At 39.6% G+C, this 14,522-nt stretch overlaps 1 protein-coding gene across 1 annotated transcript in view; it reads right to left on the bottom strand.

Annotated features, from left to right (window-relative positions):
• Positions 1–7,961: 7,961 nt before the first annotated feature.
• LOC122563230 (inhibitor of nuclear factor kappa-B kinase-interacting protein-like) overlaps positions 7,962–14,522 on the bottom strand; it is an 18,183-nt gene continuing 11,622 nt past the window's right edge. The window contains exons 4-5 of the mRNA XM_043716829.1: positions 13,008–13,128; positions 7,962–11,179 (exon numbers count right to left, since the gene is read on the bottom strand). Coding sequence (XP_043572764.1) covers positions 10,920–11,179; positions 13,008–13,128 — 381 coding nt within the window. The 3' untranslated portion in view covers positions 7,962–10,919. The remainder of the gene's footprint in view (positions 11,180–13,007; positions 13,129–14,522) is intronic.

Raw genomic sequence — 14,522 nt, 5'->3', positions numbered from 1 at the left:
TCATTCTCACTCTCTTCCACTCCCCTCACAAGATCCCCAGCACAATCTTCCTGCTCTACCACCAATCCACCATTCCCCCAAACTTACTAGCCTCCCCAACCCACAGAAGGAGGCGCAGGACAAGAAAATTCAGGCCAGTAATGGTTTGAAGAAGTTATTACAGACATGGGATATTGACTCTGTATCTCTCCACAGATGTTGTTGGACCTGCTGAGTTTCTCCATCACTCTGATTTGTGGAATCTTCGCTCATCTCCTTCTCTGCCATTTCTCACTTGATTTCTCAATCTCAAAATCTTGAATTAATTGCACCTAAAATCCAAATCAAAGGATTCAGAAAAAGTGCAATTGATGAGACTTTCTGCTCCAGAAAGATATCTTGTTGCTTTTATCTGGAATTTCTACTTTTATGTTGGGAATACAACCAATTAATCAATTCTCAATTAATGGAGATTGTTAATTATGCTTTAATTGCAATGTAAAAATGTTTTGATTATCATCTACACTGTCATTCACAACTTTGCAGTGCTGAATAATGCAGTGATTGTAACGAGGTCAGCCAGGTGAATATTATAGAAAACGACTTCCCTGATTGGGGCTGTTAATTATATTCCTTGTCGTGCTTTGCTGGTCCTCTTCTGGGCTTGATATTTTCAAAGCTGGCACAGTAGCTCAGTGGTTAGCACTGCTGCCTCACAGCGCCAATGACACGGTTTTAATTCCCACCTTGGGCGACTGTCTGTGTGGAGTTTGCACATTCTCCCCGTGTTTGCGTGGGTTTCCTCTGGGTGCTCTGGTTTCCTCCCACAATCTGAAGATGTGCAGGTCAGGTAAATTGGTCATGCTAAATTTCCTATAGTGTTCGGTCATTAGTTGGGGTAAATATAGAGTAGGGGAATGGGTCTAGGTGGGTTACTCTCTGGAAGGTTGGTGTGAACTTGGGCCAAATAGCCTGTTTCCATACTGTAGGGTGTCTAAATAAAAGCCACGTTCACAGGAACTATTTGTTAACATCCCTTGTAACAGTTTAAATTATGTGATTAGATCTTGAATTTTAAAGTTCAAAGAAGCTCTTGGCTGAATGCCTCAAATGTTGCCCAATGTATGCATTTACAACAGGGCAGTTTGGCTGTGCATCATTATATCAAGAATTGCTTGCTGCTGAGATTTGAATCTCAGCCTCGCTCTCTTTCAACTCCCCTGACCAGATCTCCAGCACAACCTTCCTGTTCCACCACCATCCACTATTCACTCAATCATACCAGCCTCCCCAACGCACAGGAGGCTGCACAGGAGGAGAAAATTCAGGCCAGTAGTGGTTTGAAGAAGAGTTATTATAGACTTTAGATGCTGACTCTATATCTTTCTCCACAGATGCTGTCAGACCTGCTGAGCTTTTCCAGCATTCTAATTTGTGGATTCTGCACTCATCTCCTTCTCGGTTATTTCTCACTTGCTTTTCCAATCTCAAATTCTTAAGTTAATGGTACATAAAATCAAAATCAACTTATTCAGGAACAGTGCATTTGAAGAGCCTTTCTGCTCCAGCAGCATATCAACCAATATTCTGAGTCTTTAGCTGGAATTTCTACTTTTGTTTTCGGTAATCAACCTGTTAATTGATTCTCAATTAATGCAGATTGTAATTAAAGCATTTTTTAAAAAGTTCACGGGACGAACTTTTTAAAAAGTTCTGGCTAGGCCAGCATTTATTATCCATCCTAATTGTCCACAGGGCAGTTAAGAGTCAACCATGTTGCTGTGGGCCTGGACTCACATGTAGGCCAGATCAGGTAAGGATGGCTATTTCTTTCCCTAAAGCACATTAGTGACCCAGAGGGGTTTTTGCAACAATAAACAATGAATTTTTGGTTGTCATTAGATTCTTAATTCGAGATTGCAAATTCTACAGCTTTTTTAACTATGCATTATTTACCATCTGCAAAGTCATTCATTGTTTTGCAGTGCTAACTAGTATCGTGGTCATAATGAGATCAGCCAGATGGACCACCACATTGAATAAGACTTCCTTAAATGGGGCTGTTAATCTGGTCCAAACCGAGCCCTCGCTGACAGCTATAGACAGGAATGTCAGAGAGTCTCCAAAAGAAGAAAAAAAAGAAATAAATAAGATCATCTGAGAGGTTAAGTTCACTCTGAGCTCTGGTTCTGAGACAGCTGGATCCAATATCCACACATAAATAAAGGATAACTTGGCCTCTGTGGTGTTATTTCCATAGAGATGAGAGAAAAGCGCGATTCTGAAGAAATTCACTTACAACAGCTGTTTTCGAATTGGGGTGAGCATTTATGGAATCACACTGCTACTTGAAAAGCTTGACACCCTCAGTGTTAGGTAAGGGGTAAATGTAGGGTTGCGCTTCGGCGGGTCGGTGTGGACTTGTTGGGCCGAAGGGCCTGTTTCCACACTGTAAGTAATATAAGTAATCTAATCTAATCTAATCTAAAAGATCCCCAGCACAATCTTCCTGCTCTACCACCAATCCACCATTCCCCCAAACATACCAGCCTCCCCAACCCACAGAAGGAGGCGCAGGACAAGAAAATTCAGGCCAGTAATGGTTTGAAGAAGAGTTATTACAGACATGGGATATTGACTCTGTATCTCTCCACAGATGCTGTTGGACCTGTTGAGTTTCTCCATCCATCACTCTGATTTGTGGAATCTTCACTCATCTCCTTCTCTGCCATTTCTCACTTGATTTCCCAATCTCAAAATCTTGAATTAATTGCACCTAAAATCCAAATCAAAGGATTCAGGAAAAGTGCAATTGATGAGACTTTCTGCTCCAGAAAGATATCTTGTTGCTTTTATCGGGAATTTCTACTTTTATGTTGGGAATACAACCAATTAATCAATTCTCAATTAATGGAGATTGTTAATTATGCTTTAATTGCAATTTTGATTATCATCTACGCTGTCATTCACAACTTTGCAGTGCTAAATAATGCAGTGATTGTAACGAGGTCAGCCAGGTGGATATTATAGAAAATGACTTCCCTGATTGGGGCTGTTAATTATATTCCTTGTCGTGCTTTGCTGGTCCTCTTCTGGGCTTGATATTTTCAAAGCTGGCACAGTGGCTCAGTGGTTAGCACTGCTGCTTCACAGCGCCAATGACCCGGGTTCAATTCCCACCTTGGGCGACTGTCTGTGTGGAGTTTGCACATTCTCCCTGTGTTTGCGTGGGTTTCCTTGGGGTGCTCTGGTTTCCTCCCACAATCCGAAGATGTGCAGTTTAGGTACATTGGTCATGCTAAATTTCCTATAGTGTTAGGTGCATTAGTTGGGGTAAATATAGAGTAGGGGAATGGGTCTAGGTGGGTTACTCTCTGGAAGGTTGGTGTGAACTTGGGCCAAATAGCCTGTTTCCATACTGTAGGGTGTCTAAAAAAAAGCCACGTTCACAGGAACTATTTGTTAACATCTCTTGTAACAGTTTAAATTATGTGATTAGATCTTGAATTTTAAAGTTCAAAGAAGCTCTTGGGTGAATGCCTCAAATGTTGCCCAATGTATGCATTTACAACGGGGCAGTTTGGCTGTGCATCATTACATCAAGAATTGCCATGCTGCTGAGATTTGAATCTCAACCTCGCTCTCTTTCAACTCCCCTGACCAGATCTCCAGCACAACCTTTCTGTTCCACCACCATCCACTATTCGCTCAACCATACCAGCATCCCCAACCCACAGAAGGCTGCACAGTAGTGGTTTGAAGAAGAGTTATTACAAACATTAGATGCTGACTCTATATCTTTCTCCATAGATGCTGTCATACCTGCTGAGCTTTTCCAGCATTCTAATTTGTGGATTCTGCACTCATCTCCTACTTGGTCATTTCTCACTTGCTTTTCCAATCTCAAATTCTTAAGTTACTGGTACATAAAATCAAAATCAACTTATTCAGGAACAGTGCATTTGATGAGCCTTTCTGCTCCAGCAGCATATCAACCAATATTCTGAGGCTTTAGCTGGAATTTCTACTTTTGTTTTCGGTAATCAACCTGTTAATTGATTCTCAATTAATGCAGATTGTAATTAAAGCATTTTTTAAAACGTTCACGGGACGAGGGTTTTGCTGGCTAAGCCAGCATTTATTGTCCATCCTAATTGCCCACAGGGCAGTTAAGAGTCAACCATGTTGCTGTGGGCCTGGACTCACATGTAGGCCAGATCAGGTAAGGATGGCTATTTCTTTCCCTAAAGCACATTAGTGACCCAGAGGGGTTTTTGCAACAATAAACAATGAATTTTTGGTTGTCATTAGATTCTTAATTCGAGATTGCAAATTCAATAGCTTTTTTAATTTTGCATTATTTACCATCTGCAAAGTCATTCATTGTTTTGCAGTGCTAACTAGTATCGTGGTCATAATGAGATCAGCCAGATGGACCACCACATTGAATAAGACTTCCTTAAATGGGGCTGTTAATCTGGTCCAAACCGAGCCCTCGCTGACAGCTATAGACAGGAATGTCAGAGAGTCTCCAAAAGAAGAAAAAAAAGAAATAAATAAGATCATCTGAGAGGTTAAGTTCACTCTGAGCTCTGGTTCTGAGACAGCTGGATCCAATATCCACACATAAATAAAGGATAACTTGGCCTCTGTGGTGTTATTTCCATAGAGATGAGAGAAAAGCGCGATTCTGAAGAAATTCACTTACAACAGCTGTTTTCGAATTGGGGTGAGCATTTATGGAATCACACTGCTACTTGAAAAGCTTGACACCCTCGATCCTACTGTCCAAGACTGGGCCCAGCATGTGCAAAGAATGTGCTTTTTTTTCTGGACAAATGACATTAGGGCAGATGAAAAGTAATGAGTCATTCTTCTGGCAGCTTGTGGACCCCCTACTTTTTCAATTATTAGGACTGTAACTTTCATTGAGGCACCAGATACTAAAACCTTTCAAGAGTTAGTACATTCAGTTAAAGATTATTAGCACCCCAAGCCTGTCCTAATTCAGAGATGCTCTGAGTTTCACTTGGCAATTTGAGAACTAGGAGAATCCATACCAGGAATTCTGGTTAGGTTACAGCAGCTAGCAGCAGCTTGCGACAAAGGGTTAACCTTTACTGATATGCTGACAGATTGGTATGTGGGATTAATGATATAACCATGCAAAAGCATCTACTAGCAAAAGCCCATCTGCACTTCAAATAGGCATGACAACTGTATTTATCATTGGAAAATGCAGCAAGTGCAGTAAATGAATTGCAAGGTGTTCCAATGAAAGTAGATATCCTTGCCAGTCCAACTGAGCTTGGGGAATACCACTTGAGTGAAGGTATTTGCATAGCCACACTCAGGACATATCCTGAACAGAGGAGCTCTAGGTCAGCCCACAGCAAAATCCCAAAACAAAGCCAAGCCAAGCCTTTGGCAAACAGTAAAAATTTTCTTCAGGATCTGTGCCTGCAAGTCTTTGTTATTCTTGCCAGTACAAGGATTGGAGACAGCTATCCACTGGGCCTAAGTAGAGTTAGAGAACTCATAGGCCAGTAACCAGGAGAATGAAGATCCTGGAAAGTCAACCTACATCTGGTTTGCAGCAGTTAAATTGCTTAGCAACATCCAAATCAGAACCAAAATAAATGCCTGGTTAAATGGTCACCTGGTTCTAATGGAGGTCGATAGTGATGTGGCTGTTTCAGTGATCACATTCAGACTTTAACAAAATTTGCGTGAGGTGCTAACCCTTACATTAGTGCATGACCTATACTGGGGAACGTTTACGGATTAAGGGTACAACTTTGATTCTGGCCTCTAATGAGAAGCAGCTGGTTCAGTTACCACAGATTGTAGCAAAAGGCTCAGGAACAAGCATAATGGGGCAAAATAGAGTGTCACTTAGATTGAAAAATGTTGAGTCAATTCGAAAGCTGCCTGAGTGGCTACCTTAAGCAGTGCTCTAAAACCTAGCTTTAATGCAAATAATATTCAACAGTAGATCTGTTTCCTGTCTTTTACAAACTCCATGGGTTTGTATTAGGCATTCCTTTGGGTTCTGTATCACAAATCTCTCCAGCAGACCTCAGGTAATTTTTGAAATTCCTGTCAAAAGCAAGAGTGGCTGAAGAATTGCAGTCTGCTAGTTTGTTGGCATATTCCTATTGTTGTTTAAAAATATTGTTTGCTCATGAGACATGGATATCACTGGCTGGGCTAGCCTTTACATTTATACTCATCTCTAATTGCTTAGAGTCAGAGTCAATCACATTGCTGTGGATCTACAATCACAGAAGCAGACCAGGTAAGGGTGACAAATTTCCCTCAAATAAAAAAGGACTGAATGAACTGGAAATGTTTTATGTATAAAAATTGGAGTGTTCACCACGAGTTCAGCTTTTAATTCTAGACATTTGTTGTACTCAAATTTCACCATCTCTTATGGTGAGGTTCAAACCCATGCCTCTAGACCAATAACCTGGGTTTCAGAACTTATGAACTGTTACCATTACACTATCGTATCCAAGCTATTTTGCTAGCCAAGGTTTTTGAAGTAATTGTGAACCACCCACAAGCAGTGGGTATCCTACATGATATTTGAAAGGCCAATTAGAAGTTTACAGTACAACAGTGAATCCATGTGGCTGATGATAGAGGAAGAGGAGGAGTAGGATGGGGCAGTGCTTTTGTATCAAATTTTAAATTCAACCCACAACTGGCCAACTTACAGATGGTTCCAGCCACAGATCACTCTGTGATCAGGATGTCCCTCCACATTAAAGATTCATATCCTGTGGCCAATTTTAATCTCACCTTCAGCTGTCTCTCCATTTTAAAAGTACTCTCTCTTACCTGCACACATGACTGTACTCACCTCAGATATTAGATCCAAAAATAACAGAATGATCTTCAATTGATTCTCCAGTCTCAGAAGTAAGGCAAGCAAATCGAAGTGGTTGAAGAAATAAAAATTGATCGCAAACATAAAAAGTGACTGACTTTGTTCATAAAGAGCACCATACACTTCACTGGTGAAATCCAGAACAAATAATCTAATAAACAACCTATCATTTTTATCAGGACTCACTTACACAAGGCATCACTGAACAAATTGGTTGCAAACTCATGGGCAGAGGACAATGATTGGTGGTGTTGTATTTGCACAAGATGCTCTTAGAGAAGGAGCAGAAAATCTCTTCTCTTACATGCAGCTGCCTCTTGGATTTTAGCTGTGAACAAGTGGATTATTCTCTTTCCCTTATGGAAGGTGATGTGCTCATTCAATTTAAAACTGAGTGTAAACAACTCATTAGTATTGGAACTATTGTTTGGCAAACCACAAAGTTTTCCTGATTCTTTTAAGTTTGTACAATAACTTTAGACCTGTTGAGCAAATACCAGAATTCCACTAGTTAAATAGATTTTTAAAAAAATTAGTACATTCAATTGATATGACGATTCCCATTTTATGGAGCAATTGAGATACTCCCATATTTAAAGGTTAAAAAGCATAACATGCAATGTGTTCTAGAAATATCATGAGTGTTTGTGTTTTGACTAATTTATGAGCTCTTTGACAATATAGTAAAGTATTATGAATAAAAGGAGAACTTAAGAGTATTTGGATTATCAGAGACATTCAAAGGGTCACCTCAAAAACGTTGTTCCATAAATTAAGAGCTCATGTCGTCTAACTGGAATATCTCCATCATTTTCTGTTTATTTAAATTTATCATCTTGGATGGGATTAATTTGTACACTTCCCATAATAATAAGTATAAAAATAGAATACAGGAAGAAACGCTAGTACAGTCATGTGGAACATTGTGAATATACTTTATCCACTGAGTTATTTTAAATTCCGAATGTTAGATGCTAGCTGGATGCTGCAACATGTAGATAAATTATGTGCATACAGACCACATATAATTAAATACATATTCCAGATGCATGTGGAAAATAATGACTGGATTGTGGAGGAAACCAAGTCATTCAGATAATGTATTTATTAACTACATTAAGTATGTCATGAACACACAGAGCTGATCAACAGGCAGCTGCAACAACAAGCATGATTACCATAGTAATAATCAAACAATTACTTCCATGTTGAATTATTGATCATGTATATCAATAAATTAAGTCAAAACAAACACTGGTCACAATTTAGTTTTAAAAGTATACAAATTCAGTAAACTTTTTTTTTCCAGTACTGTATCAACCAAAATTCTCTTGTACCCAAAATTGTCAACATTACATTTTATTTTTTTAAAGCCAGTGTGTTCTGATAAAGAAATTCTTTAAAAAAAAAAGAGTCTGCAGAAGTTGTGCTTAGTCTTTATATCGAAATCATTAAAATATTAGGTAAGTTTTTATTCTTGTGCCCGAACAATGGAACAACCCTTGGAGGACCTGTCAGTGAAAAAGGCAGCTGAGTTATATTTTGTTAAAACCAGTCTCAAGGTCCTGGTGTAATTTGTGGCATCAGCCTGGTCTTACTTGTGGTAATTTTACTGTGATACCCTGCTGTTCCAGGTGTGCCTACTTTATCTTCCAAAACAGAGCAGTTCCTTGACCTATGTCCAGATTAACGCAAGACCCCGTTAAAAGACTTTATTAACCAGCATCACTTATGCATGTGTACAACTGAAGTTTTAAATGCTGAACTGTTACAGTAAATGAAACTGACTGTAATTAAAATTAGAGAGTCACAAAAACCAGAGATAGCTTTTGACATGTAATGGGAATTGAGAGATCAGATATCAAGAGTTATTGTTTAATGCACTCCCTAAAGGTAATTTTCGTTGCAAGGAAAGATTTAATATGGTGGGTGGCAAACAAACTATTTTTGTACCTCCTCCTTGATAAAGTCTCTGGGCACAAGTCTATGACATGGGAATTAATATCCATGGAATGAAGTCATTCCACCACTTGGTATTGACTCACCTTTTGGACAGGGATCACCACATGTGGAGCATGACAAGTTTCTGGGGTGAGATGGGTGGAATCCTATCACAGGCACTCCGTGGCTAATCACACAACCTAGCATTGGGAAGGGAAGGGCTCATGATATCTCCCTCAATCCACCTCCCATAATCGCTCAACCTGAACTGGAATCCAAGAATACGAAGCCTCAGTATTGTATTAGCAGCAGCCATTGCCCTCCTAGTGGTGCTGCTGTGCAGTGGATCTGGCAGTTAAGTACCTGAGCTGTACTTCGTTCAGCAAGTCTTTCCTTAAAGAGGATTTGTCAGCAGCTGACAGACTGGTCACCTGTGAGATTATGACAGTTAGAGTTTACGCATAATGTGATGAGTGATGTTCCTATGGATATATTCTGTGGCTTCAACATTTTACTGCATTTATTTATATCTTGGGTGAAGGAATGGAGGGATACAGTTTGAAGTTTGCAGATGAGTGCCGGGAAGGGTCGGGGTGGGAAAATCAGAAATAGGGCTGAGGGTGAAGTTACAAAGAAGCAAAGGGAGATTGGTTAAGTGAGTGAAATTATATTGATATGGGTGAGGGTGGCATCATCCACTCTGAACGCAAATTAAAAAAACAGTATTTTTTTTCTACATGGTCAGCAACAAAATTTCAGATGAGCAAAAAAGGTTTAACAGCCTGAGTGCACAAATTATTAAAAAGTAACAGACAGGTATAAAAAGCAAACAAACAGTTAAATAAAGTACTGACCTTTATCTTAGGTCAGCTGGAATACAAAGAAAGTAAATTAAGCTTTGTTTTGCCTTGGTCAGAATCCATTTGCGGTGCTGCATTCAATGTTGTGTACTGCACCTCAAGAAGGGTAGTTGTTTTAAACAGTTTGGGCATGTTATAACACACCTTAGGGACAAGTAGGACTTAAACCCAGACCTTCTGGCCTAGAAGGACAGACATTACCACTACACCACAGAAATATCTTCCTGACTTATATTACCCTGAGCATAAATTTGAGGAGTAATCTGATTGAGGTATTTAAATAGATTTGATCTTTTCGGATTCTACCCCATTTCATTATGCAATAGTGTTACAAACAAAGGCCACAATCTTAATTGGAAACAGGCCGTTTAGGAGCAAAATTAGGAAGCACTTTCCCCAAACAAAACGTAGTAAAAATCTGAAAGTTTAATAAAAATAAAGTAAAAAGCTTCAGCTGGTGAAACACTTAAAACTTTCAAGACAAAAGTATTATCAAGTCTTGTTTAACAAGGGAACCAAGTACTATTGAGTAAAGGCAGTTTACTTATAGTAAGCCAGGATATAATTGAATGGCTCAAGAGCTTAGTACTGTATCTTAATAGTCTTACATTCATCCTGAAGATGTGACCCTTATAGTTTCACTCATTGGTGAGACCCCAAACTGCAGCCTGAAATTTCAGTATAACATTAAAAATCTTTGGTTAGGTTTTTCATATTTAGCTTTAGCATTAGCATTTCAATAAATTTCAGCTTCAGAAAAATAAGAGTAGAATAACAATACACGTGAGATTACTCAGAACAGAATAGCTCCTCGGGATTATATTCTGTGGCCTCAGTCTTTATCGATGGAACATTCCAATAAAGTGCTCCACCAAATCAGAATTTCTTAAGTAATCCAAGCATGGTGTCATTATTCTAATAACGCTATACTACATAGCTGTGTGTTCTTATTTTAAAATTGTCATTTTGTAAAGTGAAGGTTTGTTTCTTGAGTGCAGCTCTGACCAATATTCTGATGGAAATATATTTACACTCAGTCCATTTGCAATGGTAGAATGTCAAACAGTTAGTAATAATTAATTGTAAACCCATTCATTGATTTAGTTGAATGAACTCTGAAAAGCAGTGTCTTCCTATTGATTATTAGTTTCCAGAAAGTTTTCCTTTTCACTTATTCATTGAACAGTTGGTGAGTCAACTGGATTCAATTCTCAAGGCAACTTGCAGATTTTGAGCCACTTACATTATGCACATGCCATCCAGTTTACTCTCACAGTTGAGAGCTTATAATTACCAACGTTATTGATTTTGATCTTAAAGCCAGAGTCTGTAATATCAACAGCCATTGCTGTTACACCAATTGAATCAACTGAGCTGATTTCAGCCAAGCTCAGCACAATCACAGGATCCTTCAAGATGCGATGAGGGAAGTTAACTTCACGAATGTGTGGCCAAGCACAATTGTCTGATGTTTCACAATAAGTTCTTACTTCACCTGAAAGACCTGTTTCAAAACAAAAGAAAAAGAATCATTGCTAGGAAAAACTTGTAGCCACCCAATTATCAACCCTGTACAATACATTTGCTTTAAAACTCGCTAATTGAAATTTGTCACTTTTTAAAACAAACTTAAATTGCAGTTAAAGTACAAAATACAATTTTGTATTAATAATATGAAAATAAAAGCATAGATTGTATTTTCTAAATAAGAAAAAAGTGATCCACTCTTTCTCAGTAACTAAGAGACATTTGCAATAACTGCCTGAGGCCTAAATAAAAACAAAGACCGAAATGAAAAGATTGCAGACAGCACAAGTGACTCTATCACAACAACTGACTTCAAAGTTAAAGCTCTGGATTTGATGCCACCCAGCAGCATGTTGCAAAATGCAATGAGTGATCTGTGCATCGTTGAACTATCTCCCATTCTACAAGGATGGTGGAGATGTTGGGTCATCCTCTCATTCTTGGATGATTGAGGAGGGAATTAATTGGCTACAATAAGTGCCGTATCTGACCTTCTTCCATTATTTTACCCATGGTACAGGGAGACCCATGATATGTGGGTCACCCAGCAGTGTTTGCTGTGGGTTAGAATTGGGCAAGGGATTGGGTTTTGGTGAAACTCCTTTGGGAATCCCATGTGCCCAGAGATAGCAGCTTTAAACACAGTATCGCCTCCCCCCACATCCCACCTCGACGAGAGCCACCCCCAACAGATGCTGCCAACCTGCCTTCAGGCTTCCCATACTCTTGGCTTGTCTAATCTGGCCTCAATACGACTTCTTCAAATTGAATTCAATTCTAGCAGGAGCACTGCTTGATCCTGGCACTGAGGCTACAGAACTATAGGGCGATTCCCATATCCGCTGTATCATTTTCCACAGTTTCAGCTACCCACTGTTTACCGCAGCCCGAACATATTGTAGGGAACATTCCAGAACCAGGGACTAGGAGGCTGGCAGGAAGATATGTTTCCCATTAAAATGAATGGTTTGCTTCTATCCACTGTAGATCCTAGAATGTATACCCCATGGGTATACGGCGAATACCATACAACTGAATTGGGTGGCAAATGTCTGAGCTGAGACTTGTTCTCCAAATGGAAGTGCAAGTCTCAGTCTGAGCCAATTAACACCATTTTATGGGTTGGTGCACAACATTTCAGTCGGTTACGGAGGGGAAGAGGGGGTCAGTGAGAGTCAGAGTATCCTGTAAAACACAGAACCGGGGCAGGAGACGAATCAAAAATACACAGGATTTCAATTATTCATTGGTTCATTACTCAGCAATATCGATCCGTCTGGGTGCATGTTGATAGAATGAGAACAAAGAAAGAAGATGGAAAACAGCAGATCAGGCAGCATCCACGGAGAGAGAGAGAGAGAAGCTAATATTTTAAAGTCTAGCTGACTCTTCATCAGAGCTGACACTATAGGGGTTTGGGGTGGGGGGCGTGGGGGGGGGGGGCGTGGGGGCTGCGGGGAAAGGCTGCTGATAGTGCAGATTAAGTGACTGGATTGTTACATTGTCTGTTGCCATGTCCTCTCGCCCCAACCCTACTCCAGTGAGGGCAACTGTTCCTTCCAGTATGGCAGTTAGACATTACTCTGCCTTCTACATTGTAGATAGGATGCAGAGTGTCAAGATTAAGATGCTGAATAGCTAATCAATATTCAAATTTAGAGAGAATGGGCCTGTAGAACCAAACCTAAATATGGCTTCAATCAAAGATGAGAACGTTCACAAGCTATTTTTAAAATACCCAAGGCATCACAGAATTTATTTTATGACAATGAAGATTTTTAATTCTCTGATGTGACCATACTTACACTGTTCAACAGTGCTCTTAAGAGCCGTTTCAATCTTCCCCAGTTTTTTTTGCACAGTATGAACTGCTTGATCCAAGGCATCTGCGAGCTGTTTACTTTGATTAATCCCATTATTTTCAACCTGAATTTCAGGGGAAAAAATAAAAACTTGCTATCAATAGTGAAATTTATCTTACTTATATCGAACTCATCAGCTACGATAAGCATGTGCATCTTGTACTAAATTTACTCTGCTGAAATCCAGTTCCCCAGTCAGAGTGGATCTGCTACTCCACAATTACACGGGCCATGATGTTGTGTATGTAGATCTGTATAATTTAACAGGGTGCATATGATAATTAGCAGGAAAACTAAGATTAATATCTCTCCACTATTACAAAATATTTAGTTTGTCATACCTTACTATTTGTCCAAGTGCAAATAGGATGTTAACTGCAAAGGTTGTTTGAATGGTGGAAATCCAAATGAAAGTTTGTCAATTTAGATGATGGATTAATACTGCCATTAGAGTTGACTATATACAGAGCTTGGGGTTACCTTGAGACCATTACACTATTGTTTTTGACTTGATAGTTATCAGTAACATGAGGGCAACAGTCTCATACAATATACAATTACTCAATGAAATGTGTTCAATGTTTCCATTTACTCTTAAAATTTCACCATTCACTTTTGAACATTTGATGACTTTCTGTCAGTATAGTTTAAGAGGACAAGTCTTTAAATATTCTGCTGCCATTGGTGAGATATCTTTCATTTTTCTTTCTATTTGTAAGTCTTCCAATTACACCCATTGAGGATGTAGAAATGCAGTGTTGTAAAAGATTAAGCTAAATTCTAGATGTAGGTTTGCTCACTGAGCTGGAAGGTTCATTTGCATACGTTTCGTCACCATACTAGGTAACATCTTCAGTGAGCCTCTGGACGAAGCTCTGTCAGCTCATCGAGCAAACCTACATCCAGAACCTCAACCTGAGCTACAAATCTTCTCAAAACTCGCTATAAAGCTAAATTACTTAAACATTTATTTTTCTCAATGTCACCTGCAGGACACATGAAAATACAATCAAACAATATTTTAAGTATTCAAGCATCTATAGTGACCTTTATCCCCCAGACTCGTCTAACTTGGATGCCAAGTGAAGCCAGCCACAGTATAACTTGCACTATTTTTGTGCAAGCTGAAGAAAATTGACAGCTCAAATAGACATAGAACATAGAACAATACAGCACAGCACCGTGTGGGCGGCACGGTGGCACTGTGGTTAGCACTGCTGCCTCACAGCGCCAGAGACCCGGGTTCAATTCCCGCCTCAGGTGACTGACTGTGTGGAGTTTGCACATTCTCCCCGTGTCTGCGTGGGTTTCCTCCGGGTACTCCGGTTTCCTCCCACAGTCCAAAGATGTGCAGGTCAGGTGAATTGGCCATGCTAAATTGCCCGTAGTGTTAGGTAAGGGGTAGATGTAGGGGTATGGGTGGGTTACGCTTCGGCGGGGCAGTGTGGACTTGTTGGG

Source organism: Chiloscyllium plagiosum, chromosome 26, assembly GCF_004010195.1.
Source record: "Chiloscyllium plagiosum isolate BGI_BamShark_2017 chromosome 26, ASM401019v2, whole genome shotgun sequence".
Lineage (NCBI taxonomy): Eukaryota > Metazoa > Chordata > Chondrichthyes > Orectolobiformes > Hemiscylliidae > Chiloscyllium > Chiloscyllium plagiosum.
Note: the sequence above shows the minus strand (reverse complement) of the source record. Positions and strands in the feature narration are given on the sequence as shown.